At 46.4% G+C, this 14,991-nt stretch overlaps 1 protein-coding gene across 1 annotated transcript in view; it reads left to right on the plus strand.

Annotated features, from left to right (window-relative positions):
- mpped2a (metallophosphoesterase domain containing 2a) overlaps positions 1-14,991 on the plus strand; it is a 42,307-nt gene that overhangs the window by 16,078 nt on the left and 11,238 nt on the right. The window contains exon 4 of the mRNA XM_083691623.1: positions 3,175-3,400. Coding sequence (XP_083547749.1) covers positions 3,175-3,400 — 226 coding nt within the window. The remainder of the gene's footprint in view (positions 1-3,174; positions 3,401-14,991) is intronic.

Here is a 14,991-nt window from a genome sequence, read left to right on the forward strand (position 1 = left end):
ATACAAACACCAGAAAACATGTACAGTAATATCCAGCTACTGTATCTTTTACAGGATTGCCAATATTTTTTTTTTTTTTTTTTTTTATTTGCTGAGCATATTTTTACTGCAGAGTTTGTCTAACCTGAAGACACTAAAAACTGTCACAGGGTTTTATCACACAAACATTTCAAATGTGAAGAAATAAATATGAAGCGAACAATAACAATCAATCAACGGAAATGTAACGCTTGTACTGCATGTCACCGTAAGCTAGTCTTGCATGTGCTGTGGAATACAGCATTGTTAAATGTTTATTTCAGGTTCACAAACCCCAGAATGATTGAAGGCAATAAGATCTTCACTTGCCACAAAAACATGTTTTGAACGGTATTGGTGTTAACAAGGTGCTAATCGGTTCCTTATGAATTCATTGTCGGGAGATGGCTAGATCCACAACTAGTGACACCTCCATCTGTCTGCCTTCAGTCACCAGTTAGATTCAACACTCGGCGTTGCAGATTGTTTTTAGTGAATACCATTGTTTTTCTACCTTGGTTGATTGCCTCATTACGACAGGGTATTTTTAGTCCCAGCTATATGATGCTGTTCTTGTGTGTTGTGTGTTTTGAACACACAGCTGAGCTCGCTCCGTAGACTGCCAAGCATTGACGAGAACAAACACGAATTAAACCCACTTGAAATACTGAGAATGGGGGAGAATGTTTTTTTTTTTCTTCTGCAATAGCAAGCAGACTAGTATCTCCAAAAAAGGAAACATATTGACGATTTCTAGAACAATAGAAACTTCTCTACGTGTGTGTAGCATCGCAGTTTACACTATTTTATTTTATTTTATTTTATTTATTTAGGAACCTGGTTCTTTTCATTCACTGCCTACTCCATGTTTTCTATGGAGGTAGTAAAGAGGGTTTGATATCACTCTGCCTCCTTTTGTAAAATGCATCTGGATGGCAATAAAACGCGGTGGTAATTCCCCATAGAGCTGGCGAGATGGAGTTTGTCTGGCGGTAATCACGTTCCCAGTACGTTCCCTGGGCACTGCCTGATGGTGGTGCCGTGTGTGTCGGCAGGGATCTGAGCAGGCTGCGGAAGGTGATTTGGTTTGGCCGGTAGGAGTGGGCGGTGTGTGTGTGTGTCTGTGTGTGTGTGTAAATGGGTCTGTTATGCAGTTAGAGAGCTGTGGGATTGAGAGATGGAGCTCTCTTATAGGGTTAAACGTGAATTTATGCTCCAGAGACGCGACTAGAGCTAATTTAGAGGCGCATGAATGAAATGGATAGGTCCACGACCACGATTCTTTCATTTTCAGGTTTAGGTCTCACACACACACACACACACACACACACACACACACACAGACGCACACAGACGCACACACAGACCTCCTTTTTTTTTAATAAAAACACGCACACTCAATCTTTATTTTCTCTTCTCTCTCTTTCTCTCTCTCATTTACACACACATTTGCATACCTACATCATATATAAAAACATGCAGCACATACTGTATGTATATGTGTGTGTATATATATATATATATATATATATATATATATATATACCGGATGCTGGAACGTGTATTTCCACCTGTATCTGACAGGTCAAATGGTTTCATTTTTCATGTTTTTAATTTTCAACTGTCGTTGCTTTTTTTTTTTTTTTTTCCCTGCTGAATACTTCACTCTCTTTGATCACGGGGAGAAAAGCCAGCAGCCTGAAATTGACAAAGCCTACATTCCACATTTAAACTCCACATTGGTCAATCCGTAGCTTAGGTACAGTTTATTACTAAAGAAGTAGCCCTCCATCTTATAAGCTCACAGTCAGTTTAAGCCTACTGTTACACTGTGCAGAAACATAAAAGACTAAAGCATGGCGGGGGGCGGGGGGGGGATATGAAAAGGAAGGAAAAGAGGTGAATAAGATAATCTCTGTGGGTATACTGTCTGTCTATCAGTCATCACGGTCACGCTCTCCATGAGAGAAAGAGACACAGAGAGACAGAGAGAGAGAGAGCAGGAGCAAGGGAGGCCGAAAGCTAGAGTTGAGTACTCAATCTGCCGGTATATAGAAGTGTCTTACCTCTACGATGGGAGAGGGCAAGGGGACAAAGCACCTCGACAGAGGAGAGTGAAAAGGGCAAAGCAGAAATTGATGAGGCGGCTGGGGCCCTCTTAATAGATGTTCTCCTCTATTTAGGTCAGGTTCATGGTTTACAGCACTCGAGAACCAGAGAGAGAGAGAGAGACGCTGATGGACGGTGGCCTGTCAGGGTCAAGCAGAGCCTTCACCTGTGATTGTAACCTCTTTGACTGGCTGAATTGATTCCCAATGGTTGTGCTTTTCTCTCTGCTCATTTATTCCCTGGAAGCTGGTGGATGAAAAGATGTGTTCTGTGGCTGGTGGAGTCAGAGCTTATTTTAGAAGCGTCGAGCAATAAATAGTCCCTAACTAGACATTGATATCTCCAAGAGGAGATATGGGGTAGTTCATTCAATACAAATCCCTTTTATTATTTTTGAGAGGGAACTTCTCATGTGATTTTCAAGACACAGAATACACAAATGATTTGTATATCAGTCAACACACAAGCCAGGTGATGCTATGTTCTGTAACAGTGAATGTGTTACATGTGGGATTGGGAGATGAGAGGTTTAAGTAATGGGGGATTATGGGAGATAGGGTCCACCGCTTCAGGGTTAGGGTTAGGGTTAGGGTTTATGTTTTTGTTTTTATTTTTTGTTTTTTCATTATTATTATTATTACTTGTTGCACTGTTGAGGAGCTAAATTGCCGTAAGCGTTTCATTGCACCGTCTACGGCTGTATTCTGTGTATACGACAAATACACTTTGATTTGATTTGTAGGGATCCACTTTTTCACTCGAAATAAAGAACGTGGGACAGACACCGGTGTTGCATTAATTGGGATAAATCAAATGAATAATTTAGTATCGTTCATTCAATACTCAATTCATGTTCGAGTAAGAATCAAAGAAAACAGCAAGAATCAACAGAAAGAAAAACATGCAAGGATATATTCAATAAGAGGTCCAGACAGACATTTGTTCACAGGACCGGTTCCTGTGATTCAGGTTCCTTCAGATTTCTCTCTCTCTCTCCTTTTTCTCCCTCCCTCCGTAACCACGTCTGTTCTCTCCCCCCTCCTCCAGGTGGTCTACCATATGAGTTTAAGGTGGTGATAGCTGGGAACCACGAGCTGACCTTCGATAAGGACTTTATGGCTGAGCTGGTCAAGCAGGATTACTACCGCTTTCCCTCCGTGTCCAAACTGAAACCTGAGGACTTTGACGATGTCCAGGACCTGCTCACTAACTGTGTGTACCTCCAGGACTCTGACGTCACGGTCAAGGGTTTCCGGATATACGGGACGCCATGGTAAGCGCTCAGTGGAATGTTTTTCGTGTGTGTGTGTGTGTGTGTGTGTGTGTGTGTGTGTGTGTGTGTGTGTGTGTGTGTGTGTGTGTGTGTGTGTGTGTTTTTTGGCTTCATTCACCCATGTACTGCTTTGTGTACTTCTATGAGCATCCAACCCATTGTTTATGAGATTTCTTTCTACTACATGTTGGCTTTATCCCTTCCTGGCTCAATGACAGTGTCTCTAAAGAGGGAGGGAGGGAGGGAGGGAGGGAGGGTTTTCTTACCCAAAGGTTTCGTGTCTTGATTCTCTACCTGGCTGTTCTCCAGAGCCTCCTCCCTATACAGGGCCAGGTCTGTGTGTTGCGGCCTTGTTCGGCTCCTCGCGAGGGGCCTCACTCACACACAGGGTGCTGATCCCAACACACACACACACACACACACTCCTTTATGAAGCCAGTCCCTCTCTACTTCAAACAGGCTTAGATTACACCTGTGTTTTGACATAGGGGTTAAGTGATACGCGTGGTACTGGGACACTGTGTCAATAGACTCTCTGGGTGTGGGTGTGTGGGTGTGGGTGTGGGTGTGGGTGTGTGTGTGTGTGTGTGTGTGTGTGTGTGTGTGTGTGTGTGAGAGAGAGATATTGGGATATTGTGTCACTAGACTAGGTGTCTATTATGTGTGAGAAACGGAGATACTTTCCATCCACGTATGGAGAAATATCAGTATCTTTATCCCCCTCCGAGAAATGAGCAGCATCACTCCTCCGTGGCACTTCCTGTTTGGTCCTCCTCCAATCCTGAAAGGTGCGCGGGCCAATACGGTCCTTAAATAGCCAGCTGGCTACGGGGCTAACTTCCTGCAGCCTCGCGTTTCCCCGCGCTCTCCTCTATGTGGTCTGTTTCTCACAGGTCCGCTCAGGGGCTTTTAATAGATATCCAGGTCACACCTCCATCCTGTACATGGGGGCTATAATTAGAGGTTTAGCGGCTAGGCTAGGGAAGTAGCGGGGGGGGGGGGGGGGGGGGGGGGCAGAGAGGAGAAACCTACAACATTCCACAGTCTTCCCAACAGCAGGCCAGGCTGGGGGGGGGAGGAAACGGAGGAGAGAGAGCGAACAATCCCTCCCCCCCCCCCCCCCCCCCCCCCTCTCCCGGGTGAGTGTTTACTGTGAGGGCCGTTAAGTGTCTGTTGTGACAGCCGTGGGTCTCGTGAGAGGCCGAGGGGACAGCTTGCCTCCCAGCTTGCCCCCCCCGCCCCCCTCATGCCCAGTGCGGCGCAAGGTCTGGTGTGCGCCTGTCCGGTGTGAGGTCTCACTTAGCCCTTCACTGACCCGACGAGACCCCACCGCGCCACCTGGGTGGCCTAGCCTTAGCACAGCCTGGCGTTAGCACAGCCTGGCGCCCTATGCAATTATTGCTGTATTCCAGCACAGCACACAACCCCATCCTCTACTGGCACAGCCCAGTCCAACCCAGTACAACACAGAGCCTAGAGCTGCAATAGTTTAGCTGTTTTGTATTCAATTTAATTCCGTGAGGACCACCAGTATTTGTTTGCTGCTTTCTCTCTCCTCTCCATGATCATTATTGGATGTCAAAGTGGTGCCCGGATCCCCATGAGAGCAGGCCGGGGTTGGCTGGTGGTTTTATGTGCGTCTCCATTTCGTTGTTGCTCTGCCCAGTGTCTATGAGTGAAAGCATCCAGCCATGAGAGAGACAGAGACCAGGCTCTTTACTGACAGATGCGTAGCAGAGCTGATATCTAAGCCGCCTTCCTGCCTCCCCTGCTCATACACACACAGACACAGACACAGATACACACACACACACACACACCCCAGGGGGACAGACAGCCCTTTCCAGACCCCTCAACCCAGCCCAGTCAAACCTAGAGGGTTCTTATAACCCTGACTCTCCCTGGTTCTGTTTTCTCAACTGTGGACTTTGCCTCCTGGCCTGACAGCAACACATCACTACACTGGTGCTGCACAGTCTTAAATATTATTACTAGCGATGGTGATTATTGCTCTTCCTGGCCATCTGTATGTTTAGTTTCCATCGATTTTGATGTGTTTCCTCTGTAATTCAGACGCATTGATTTTTGTTGACCTTCCATATTTATGGATATGAATTTATTTGGCAAAGGGCAGAAGCTGAATATGTTACTGCATGGGCAGTTTGGAGATGTGGTTTTGAATAGAAGGACACCTGAAACTCCCACATTGATCTTAATGGGAAATGGACACATTTTGTGCATGTCAACACAATGGTAGGGAGGCACGGTCGGCAGACCACAGATATTTGCGGAATCCCGCCGGTTTTCCTGACTCCGATAAGCTCTGCTGACGGATTCAGAACAGGGAAGAAGAGCGGGAGACTGTGACCATACGTGCACACACACACACACACACACACACACACACACATATTAACGCAAATATCTAATATCTGGCAGCAACTCAATGCATTTAGGCATGTAGACATGGTCAAGATGACCTGCTGAAGTTCAAACCGAGCATCAGAATGGGGAAGAAAGGTGATTTAAGTGACTTTGAACGTGGCATGGTTGTTGGTGCCAGACGGGCTGGTCTGAATATTTCAGAAACTGCTGATCGACTGGGATTTTCACACACAACCATCTCTAGGGTTTACAGAGAATGGTCCGAAAAAGAGAAAATATCCAGTGAGAGGCAGTTCTCTGGGCGAAAATGCCTGGGCGAAAACGCTGGTGGTGGTGGAGTAATGGTGTGGGGGATATTTTCTTGGCACACTTTGGGCCCCTTAGTACCAATTGAGCATCATTTAAACGCCACAGCCTATGATGTATTGTTGCTGACCATGTCCATCCCTTTATGACCACTATGTACCCATCTTCTGATGGCTACTTCCAGCAGGATAACATGCCATGTCACAAAGCTCACTGGTTTCTTGAACATGACAATGAGTTCACTGTACTCCAATGGCCTCCACAGTCACCAGATCTCAATCCAATAGAGAACCTTTGGGATGTGGTGGAACGGGAGATTCGCATCATGGATGTGCAGCCGACAGATTTGCAGCAACTATCATGTCAATAAGGACCAAAATCTCTGAGGAATGTTTCAAGCACCTTGTTGAATCTATGCCACAAAGAATTAAGGCAGTTCTGAAGGCAAAAGGGGGTCCAACCCAGTACTAGCAAGGTGTACCTAATAAAGTGGCCTGTGTGTGTGTGTGTGTGTGTGTGTGTGTGTGTGTGTGTGTATATATATATATATATATATATATATATATATATATATATATATGGTTGTGTCTATCTTTGCTTGTGTACAACTGGTGCGTGTGTGTGTGTGTCTGTCTGTGTCTGTCTGTGTCTCAGCCCTCCCTCTACAGAGATTAGTCCATTGTGTGTGTGTGTGTGTGTGTGTTTGTGCTCGACCACAAAGGAATTCCCTGGTCTAGGGTCAAACTCCTCCTAGGCCGCTGTATCGCCTCTGCCTTCCTCCCTTCTCCCCCTCCTCTCCTCCTCTGTTCTCAAGGGGTTTCCCCTCCTCCTCCTCCTCCTCCTCCGCTCCTCTCCACTTGGCTGCTGGTGCCCCTGTTAACCCCTCCGTGGGGCGATAAAACGATAGGAATAATTATCGATAACGATAAAGACGTAATGGCTGTTATTGCGATAAAGTTGGTTCTGCGTCCCTGCTCCCCGTTAAAATCTGATAAAGAAGAAAACAGAGGCAGGACACATGAAAAGCGTGGGAGAGAGACCGTGATTTCTTTTCTCCCTGTGCTGAAAGCACAAGCCCATTCGCACACACACACGCACACACACGCACACACACACACACACAGGAGAGGCAGGAGTAGGGGAGACGAAATATTTTTCGTTTTTGCTGTTTTGTTGGTAACTATGTTTGTCATCCAAACTGTCCAATGTTTTATCAAAACATTTTAGAAGTTGCCAGTTTTGTCTACTATTGATTGTAACCGTTACAGCTCCAGCACTGACTTTGATTGATTGGTTTGACAGGATCAGTTTCTCAATAATTCTCAGAATTCTATCACTTAATTTGTTTACAGCCAGTGCATGTAATCTAGGCCAGTGCCTTTAAAAAAAAAAAAAAACTGTAGACTTCATCATATACAAACAGTTTTATGGCTTTATATACAAAGGCGATTGATTGATAAGCAACAGTTTCTTTCATCATAACATAACTTTAGGTTCTGGCGTTCTGAGAGCTGCAGGCGAGGTCTGTTTGTTTTTCTTCGTTTAATTGCTGGCTGGAGTTAAATCAACTCACTGGAGGATAAATACAGTCACAGAGGACTGACAGTCTTGAGTCTTGAATTGTGACTGCCCTCATTTGACTTTCTGTGTGCCACCGTCATAAGGAAACCCTAAGGACCCAAATGCAGATTTTGTCATTTCCACGTTTTCTTTTTATTCATTTATTCCTTTCCTCTGGAAAGGTCAGTCTCCACCTGGCAGTATTTGTGTGTGTGTGTGTCTGTGTGTGTGTGCGTATGTCTGTGTGTGTGTGTGTGCGTGTGTATGCATGAGCGTGCGTGTGTGTACCTTGTTGTGTTTTTTTTTTGCATACACTCACACACGCATGTGTATGTCTGTTCCTCCTTTTCTCATTGGATAGCCTGCACTCTTTTCCAGTGTTGTAATGGGGTCGTAGGGCCGGGGTAATGGGGCCATGGAGTTGGGATTTGAAAGGGGGTATAGAGTCAGGGTAATGGAGTTCCTTTTGAGTATGGGGAGTGTGTGGGGGGGAGGAGGGGGGAGGAGAGAAGGGAGAAGGGGTTTGTTTCCTTGCACCCCCTGCTCTGTCCCCGCGCTCCCAGCAGTGTTCCCAGACCCTCTCACAGGAAGTGGCCTTTTGTTGGGGAACATCCTGGTGCTGTAGTCTGGGGGCCTGGCCTGACCTCTAAACCTGACCCCCCCCCCTCCACACACACACACACACACACACACACACACACACACACGCACAGGCCCCATCAGTGTACACTCGTCTGCTCTCTCTCTCTCACTCACTCACTCACTCTCTGCAAATTTGGGAGTGTGTGGCCCCATCAAGGACGACCAGCCCTCTCTGAGTGGTCGATTGTTCTTCATGTAGTTACATAGAGACTGTTTGATTGGTGGAGGATGCTGTCAGCATGTGTGTGATTGGTGGGTAGAAGATTCAAAGGCTTCTTTGATTGATTGATTGATTGGGTTTTGGATAGTAAAAACCTTTTGATTGGTACATGCCACTGAGGCCCTGCCTGTGTGTTCATGTGAGCTAAATAACCCCCAAAGTCACCTCATCCAGGCGTCTGCCTTTGTGAGTTTGTCTTGGCCTCCTGCCCTCCACACACACACACACACACACACACACACACACACACACACACACTCTCATACTGTACATACACACAGCCCTTCTTTCTCTTGCTCTCCCACACCGCGACCACATTAATAGTCTTACCCCCCCTAGCCTTTCGTGGTCCGTCCACATTAACCTTGGCACTCATCTTTGGTCATCTCTCAAACTGCAGGATTCTCTGATTGGATACTACAGCGAGTCGTACTAACGACAGGCTGACCGTGAACCAAGTATACCGAATATTTAAACATAGTAACCCAACTCGATGGCAACGATGTAACAGCAAATGATTAGCATACATGAGGTTTTAGGAGACATAAAGGGACTCGGTGGTTGACTGTAGTCTCTCCCTCCGTCCTGTTCCCCGCTGCCTGTCTGTCAGCATAAGCAGGGCAGACTCAGAGGTCTGACTCTACCGGCCAGTGGTCAGGTTACAGATACAGGGGGATTTAGCCTGCTGCAGAAGACAGACTACATGGAGCCTGGCGAGAGAGAGAGAGAGAGAGGGAGAGAGGGAGGGAGGGAGCGGGAGAAGGGGGAGGAGAGGGTTGTCTAGGGGGTTCAGAGGGAGGAGAGGGGGGTCAGACGGGTGCAAGTGGGGGGAGGGCAGGGCCGTGGCAGGGGTATGTGGAATGTGTTTCCCAGACTGTGTCAGTGAAGTGAATGAGGGGGTTAAGTGATGGATTTGTCATCGCGCCCTCACTCTGTGCAGCGTGACGGTTCACAGAGCTCTCCGCTAAACCACCAACCCACCCCCCCAAGACACACCAGTCAGTCAGACACACACACACACACACACACACACACACACACACACACACACACACACACACACACACACACACACACACACACACACACACACACACACGGCTTGTGCCGGTATCAGAATTCTTCAAACCGGTATACGTTCCCGGCAAAATACCTGCTACACCGGTAAAACACCTTCAAAAATAAAAAGTGACACCTTCATCTAGTCTCTGACCATACCAAGTGACTGTTGAATTTAGTGGCCTATTCAATTAACTAAAATAACCAAGGTAGTATTCTGTCGTGCTGTGCAGTTAGTGTTGAATTACGTTTTGAAAAGCTGTTTTTACTTCCATAGGACTGGATACTGGGGCAGTTGTTTTTTTTGTTTTTTTTTACGTCAAAACAACCCCATCCCTCCCTTCACATTTAATTTTGTGTAATTTATTCCCACAATCCACCTCGTGAAGCGCAGTCAGTGTGTGCGTTTGTTTACTGAGCTTCAGAACCTTTCCTCTCTTTCTCTCTCTGGATACCGTAGCAGGCTAAAAATCTTCCACACTGCACGTTGCTTATGCCATTATTCATTTAATAAAGATTGCTTCCTGCGCTTGGTGGGTGTAATGGTCTACGGTGTAGCGGAAATTATAACGGTGTAAAGTAGTACACCGTATGCTACCGGTAATACCTTTCACCCACCCAACCCGAATACACACACGCATCTTGCAGCACAAACACAATACAGTGCTACAGAAAATGCACACACCAGACAACGACACACACACACGTACACACCAACAAACATAAAACGCTTCGTCTCATCTCCCGCAACCCTTCCAGACCTCCTATCCTCCCCCCTTCCCCTTCCCCTACCCTCACCCTGGGGTTGGCCCCCCAATCTGTCAGAGAGAGTGATGTGTGCTAGCTACCGTTTAATAAACCTCCCTTCTGTGCCCCCCTGAACATCACTCACACCGTCAGATGTGGAAGTCTGGCAGAAAACACTGGACAACTCCATCAAACACAGTCTTGGGAAGTGGCTGACTCAGCCAAAGTCTTTTGTCTGCTGGTGGTTTTTGTATCTTTTGTTTATGGCTGAAACTTAACAGAGGATATCAAAGGATTTCACTGGAATTGTGTGGGTTGGGGAACGGTTTCTACCAGTTTTTAATGTTGTGTTTGGGCTGGAGATGTTCGTGATGCAAGAGGGTCACCAGTTGTTGGTGTGTCTGTCTATTGTCTATGTTGACGCGACCCTGGCCTGCTGTTGTAGCTATAGTAACACTGAGATGGTGGTGGCATGGTTCTGATTAGAGAGACTTGGTGTTGGAGCAGTATTGAACTGGATCTGAAGGATCGAGGGGGGGGGGGGGGGGGGGGATTGTGTGTGTGTGTTGCCTTCCGTCAACCCTGTCGGGAGGTATTGACAGGGTTTTCCCTTTGATAGGAACACTGACGGACAGATGTGGAGCTGTAGCCATGGAGGCTCTGTGCTGTGGTCTTTGTTTTAACCATGACGAATGTCTTTCTTCATCGCAGATGCTCCTTGAACGAGTCCTGTTCTGTTGAATATCTTGTGTCAAAAACACCCTCCTTCTACATGGACAGGTCTTGCTTTGTATTGGGTTAAAAGACCTGCATTGGGTGTACACTATTTAACCTGATCATTGACAGGTCGCCTCAGGGGGCTTATATGTGGTGAATCGAGGGAGGGTTATAATACTATGTATGAAAAGAGTATTTCTATGAGGCTTTCATAGCAGCTTTCGATCATGAGTTCTCTGCAATAACATGATGATACAGTGCTTCTTGAAAGTTTGTGAACCCTACAGGGATGGTCATTATTTTTGTATAAAATATTAAAATGAACTTATAAAATCATCTAAACCCCAATTTGTAATAAAGACATTCCAAATAAAGGACCGAAATTAAAAACTATGATATATTTTCATTGTTTATTTAATGAAAGTGTTTGTTTTGTTTTTTAACAAAAACTCAGATTTCATGTGTGCAAAAATATGTGAACCTCTTCAGTCAATAGCTTGTGGCACCTCTATTAGCAGTGACAACTTGGAGTAAAGGTCTCGTATAGCCATAATCAGTCTCTGACATCTGTTTTGAGGGATTTTTGCCGACTCTTCCTTACAGAACTCAGCCAAGGTTTGAGGGGTGTCTGGCATGAACTGCCACAGCATCTCGATTGGATTTAGGTCAGAACTTTGACTTGGCCAATCCAAAACACAAATCTTCTTTCTCCTGAGTCATTTTTTAGTAGATTTGCTTGAATGCTTTGGGTTGTTGTCTTGTTGGAAGACCCATTTTCAGCCCAGCTTTAGCTCCTTGACTAATGGCTCAACGTTCTGTTCAAGAATCTTCTAGTATGCCTCCGAATTCATGGTTCCCTTTATGATGTGGAATTGTCCAGAGGAGGAAAAGCAGCCGCAGATCTTGACATTTCCACCACCATGCTTGACTGTTGGGATAAGGTTCTTTTGGTGGTAGGTAGTGTTGGGTTTTCGCCAAACTTAGTGGTTTTAATTGTGACCAAAAAGGTACATTTTTGACTCATCTGTCCAGAGAATGGACTTCCAGAAACCTTCAGGCTTGTCTAGGTGGTCTCAGGGAAAGTTAAGATGGGCAGTTTGGTTATTTTTTGACAGCAGAAGCTTCTTCCTAGCAACCCTCCCATGAATGCCATTTCGATCCAGTGTTCTTCTTATTGTTGAAGCATGCACAGTTACCTGAGATGCAGCAAGGGAGGTCTGCAAATCTCTCGATGTTATGTTTGGGTTGGCTTTTACCTGATTTATTATTTTTCTTGCGGCTATTGGGGATATATTGGAAGGGCGTCCACTTCTAGGCCGAGTTGCTGTCATGTTAAATGCTCTCTATTTGTAAATTATTTGCCTCACAGTGAACTGATGGAGCTCAAATCTTGTTGAAATTATTTTATAGCTTTCCCCAGACTTATGTGCTCTCGCTACCCTCTTCCTGATGTCCTTTGAGATCTCCTTTCCTCTCGGCATGGTGTGTTTTGCATTCACCTGTATGGGTAACACAAAACTGACCAGGTTTCTTATCTCTATTTGTCAGAGTCCCGCCCAAACTCTTTCCTAAAGATCTTTCATTTGATTGGTTCATTTGGTACCCAATTGCTAACCCACCTGATTCTACCTTCTTGATTTAACCAATGCAACTTGGGGTTCACTTATTTTTGCACAAGCACTAATTTCTTAGTTAGTTAGTTAGTTTTTCTACTACACATGATTTCCTCTAAACCAACATATGGAATTGGTAAATATAAACCTGTTATGTCAGATAAAAAAGACTGGTTCAAGATTTCTTGGTAAACATTTAAAAAATCTATAATTGCACAAGGGGTTCACATACTTGTAAGCAGCACTGTATATTTAGACCGTTGAACCCTGTGTATGACCCTGTTTGTTGATAGTACTCTCAGCTCTCCCAGCATATTCAAAGGCACTCCGAAGCACATGCTTCCTATAGATATCCTTATCCTTCGGGTTAAGAGCCATTCCTCTTCCTCCGCTTCCCCTTCTTTTCTTTCTATTCTTTCCCTCCTCCTTCGTTGAGTAGATGAATGATGTGGAGACGGCTTCCCCTGACAGCGCTGAGAGAAGAAACAGGCTCCATCTCTCCGTCTCAGTTCATAAGGAGCGATGGAGTGGGGGAGGGGAGAAGAGAAATGAGGGAGAAGGGAGGGATTGAAGGAGAGTGGGAGTCTATGGGATGGGGGGGGGGGGGGGGTGGTGTTGGCGCGTCTCTCGGCTCTCTCCACAGACGTTGGCTACCTGCTTGTGTCAGTGATTGTGCTGTGACCTCTGAACCCTGACTGGCGGGAGCGGTGGCTGTGTCGACATTAATTAGACAGCCGCGTCCCTGTACGCTCTCCAGACCTCTGCACACACACACACACACACACACACACACAGGCAGACACACTCCAGCTCTGGGGAAAAGAGAGGGACACAGGGGGAGATAGTCTCTGGGGAGATAGCCTGGCAGACCTGGGCAGGTGAGTGAGTCTTGGAGGGAGGTGGTGGCCAGCCATTATCTGACCCATAAAGACTAAAAAAAAAGTTGTTTTTTTTCCCCCGTTTTTCCCAGAGGTCTGACTGCTGAGCCACATTTAGCAGAAAACATTGTAGTTCTCTTCCCCCTGATTGTACAATCAAGACAGGCTATTCCGAGTGGATTAATTAGATGAAACAAGACTGTTTTCTGTCTTTGTTTTAGTTAAGTGTTTTTTTCCTCCCCTCTCCTTAAGGGATATGAACTGTATCCTTGTGTTTTTCCTCTGAAAGTAATCGGCAGCATTAGGGAACAATGGCGGTGTTGGTTCCGGGCTGAGGCCAGTGGGAGCTGGCTGCTGTTCGTGGCTCTGAGCAGCACTCACACTGAGAACAGAGCCGCTGTTTATTTATTTTGTGTGCATATGTTAAACGTGCCCCCCCACGCAGTCTGTCCATTAAAGACGCCCCCCCCCTCCTCACGGATGCAGTCGCGGTGGTGTGTGTGTGTGTGTGTGTGTGTGTGTGTGTGTGTGTGTGTGTGTGTGTGTGTGTTAGCACCGTGGGGAGGCCAGTCTGTGTCGTGAGGGGGAGCACCTTCATGTGTTTATTTTACTGCCCTTATCAACCAGCTGATTAAAGAAGGAGAGAGAGAGAAAGAGAGAGAGAGAGAGAGAGTGGGGGTAGAGAAAGCTAGCTAGCTCGCTCGCTGCTGAACATTAGGGCAGCAGCGTAAATTTAATGACCTGTGAAACAAACAGCGCTGCTGAGTCCAGTGCCACTGAATGCTAAGTGGCTCCATTATTAATACCAGCCCAGGGATGCCACTGTGTAAACACACTGCACTGTACATCTCCTTCCCTTATGAGGCCAGTTAGATACATACAAGACTGTATGATGGCAGTGCACACCTTACCAGAGGCTTTGAAACAAGGTCACATCCCCGTTGTACCCAGAGAATTAATAGCATGTCGCTCGCTAATGACGCGGCAGTGCTAACTAACGGGATATGAATAGCATGTGGCGGCTAATGGTGCCGCAGGTCAGTCACAGGTAATGAATAGCTTAGCGATGGGGCAGGTGAGCTAGCGGTAATAAATAGCCACGCGTATTGCTTACGTTGTCGCAGGTCAGCTGGCAGAAATCAACCCTGGGCACGCTGCGTCTGTTGTTGCAGTTAGCGACTTGCTGAAACCGTTTGTGCTGAAAATACTGTAGATGTCGCTCTGCAAGTAGCTTGCCTCGTAGAGAAAATGCCACGGGGTAAGGGGGGAGGAAAGAGAGAACTCCCTGTCCTTTTTCGTCCTGGCGCAGGCTTAATCAAACGAACCTGCTCAGCGGGGAGCACAGGGAAGACACGAGGAGCCCAGAGCTAGCCAGATGTCCACGACATGAGGAGGGATACCGGAGGCTGCTTAGGGGAGAGCAGGGGTACAAAACACAACCATAATGCCTTGGACCTGAGCCCA

The sequence above is a fragment of the Argentina silus genome (genome assembly GCF_951799395.1).
Source record: "Argentina silus genome assembly, chromosome: 19".
Taxonomy (NCBI): domain Eukaryota; kingdom Metazoa; phylum Chordata; class Actinopteri; order Argentiniformes; family Argentinidae; genus Argentina; species Argentina silus.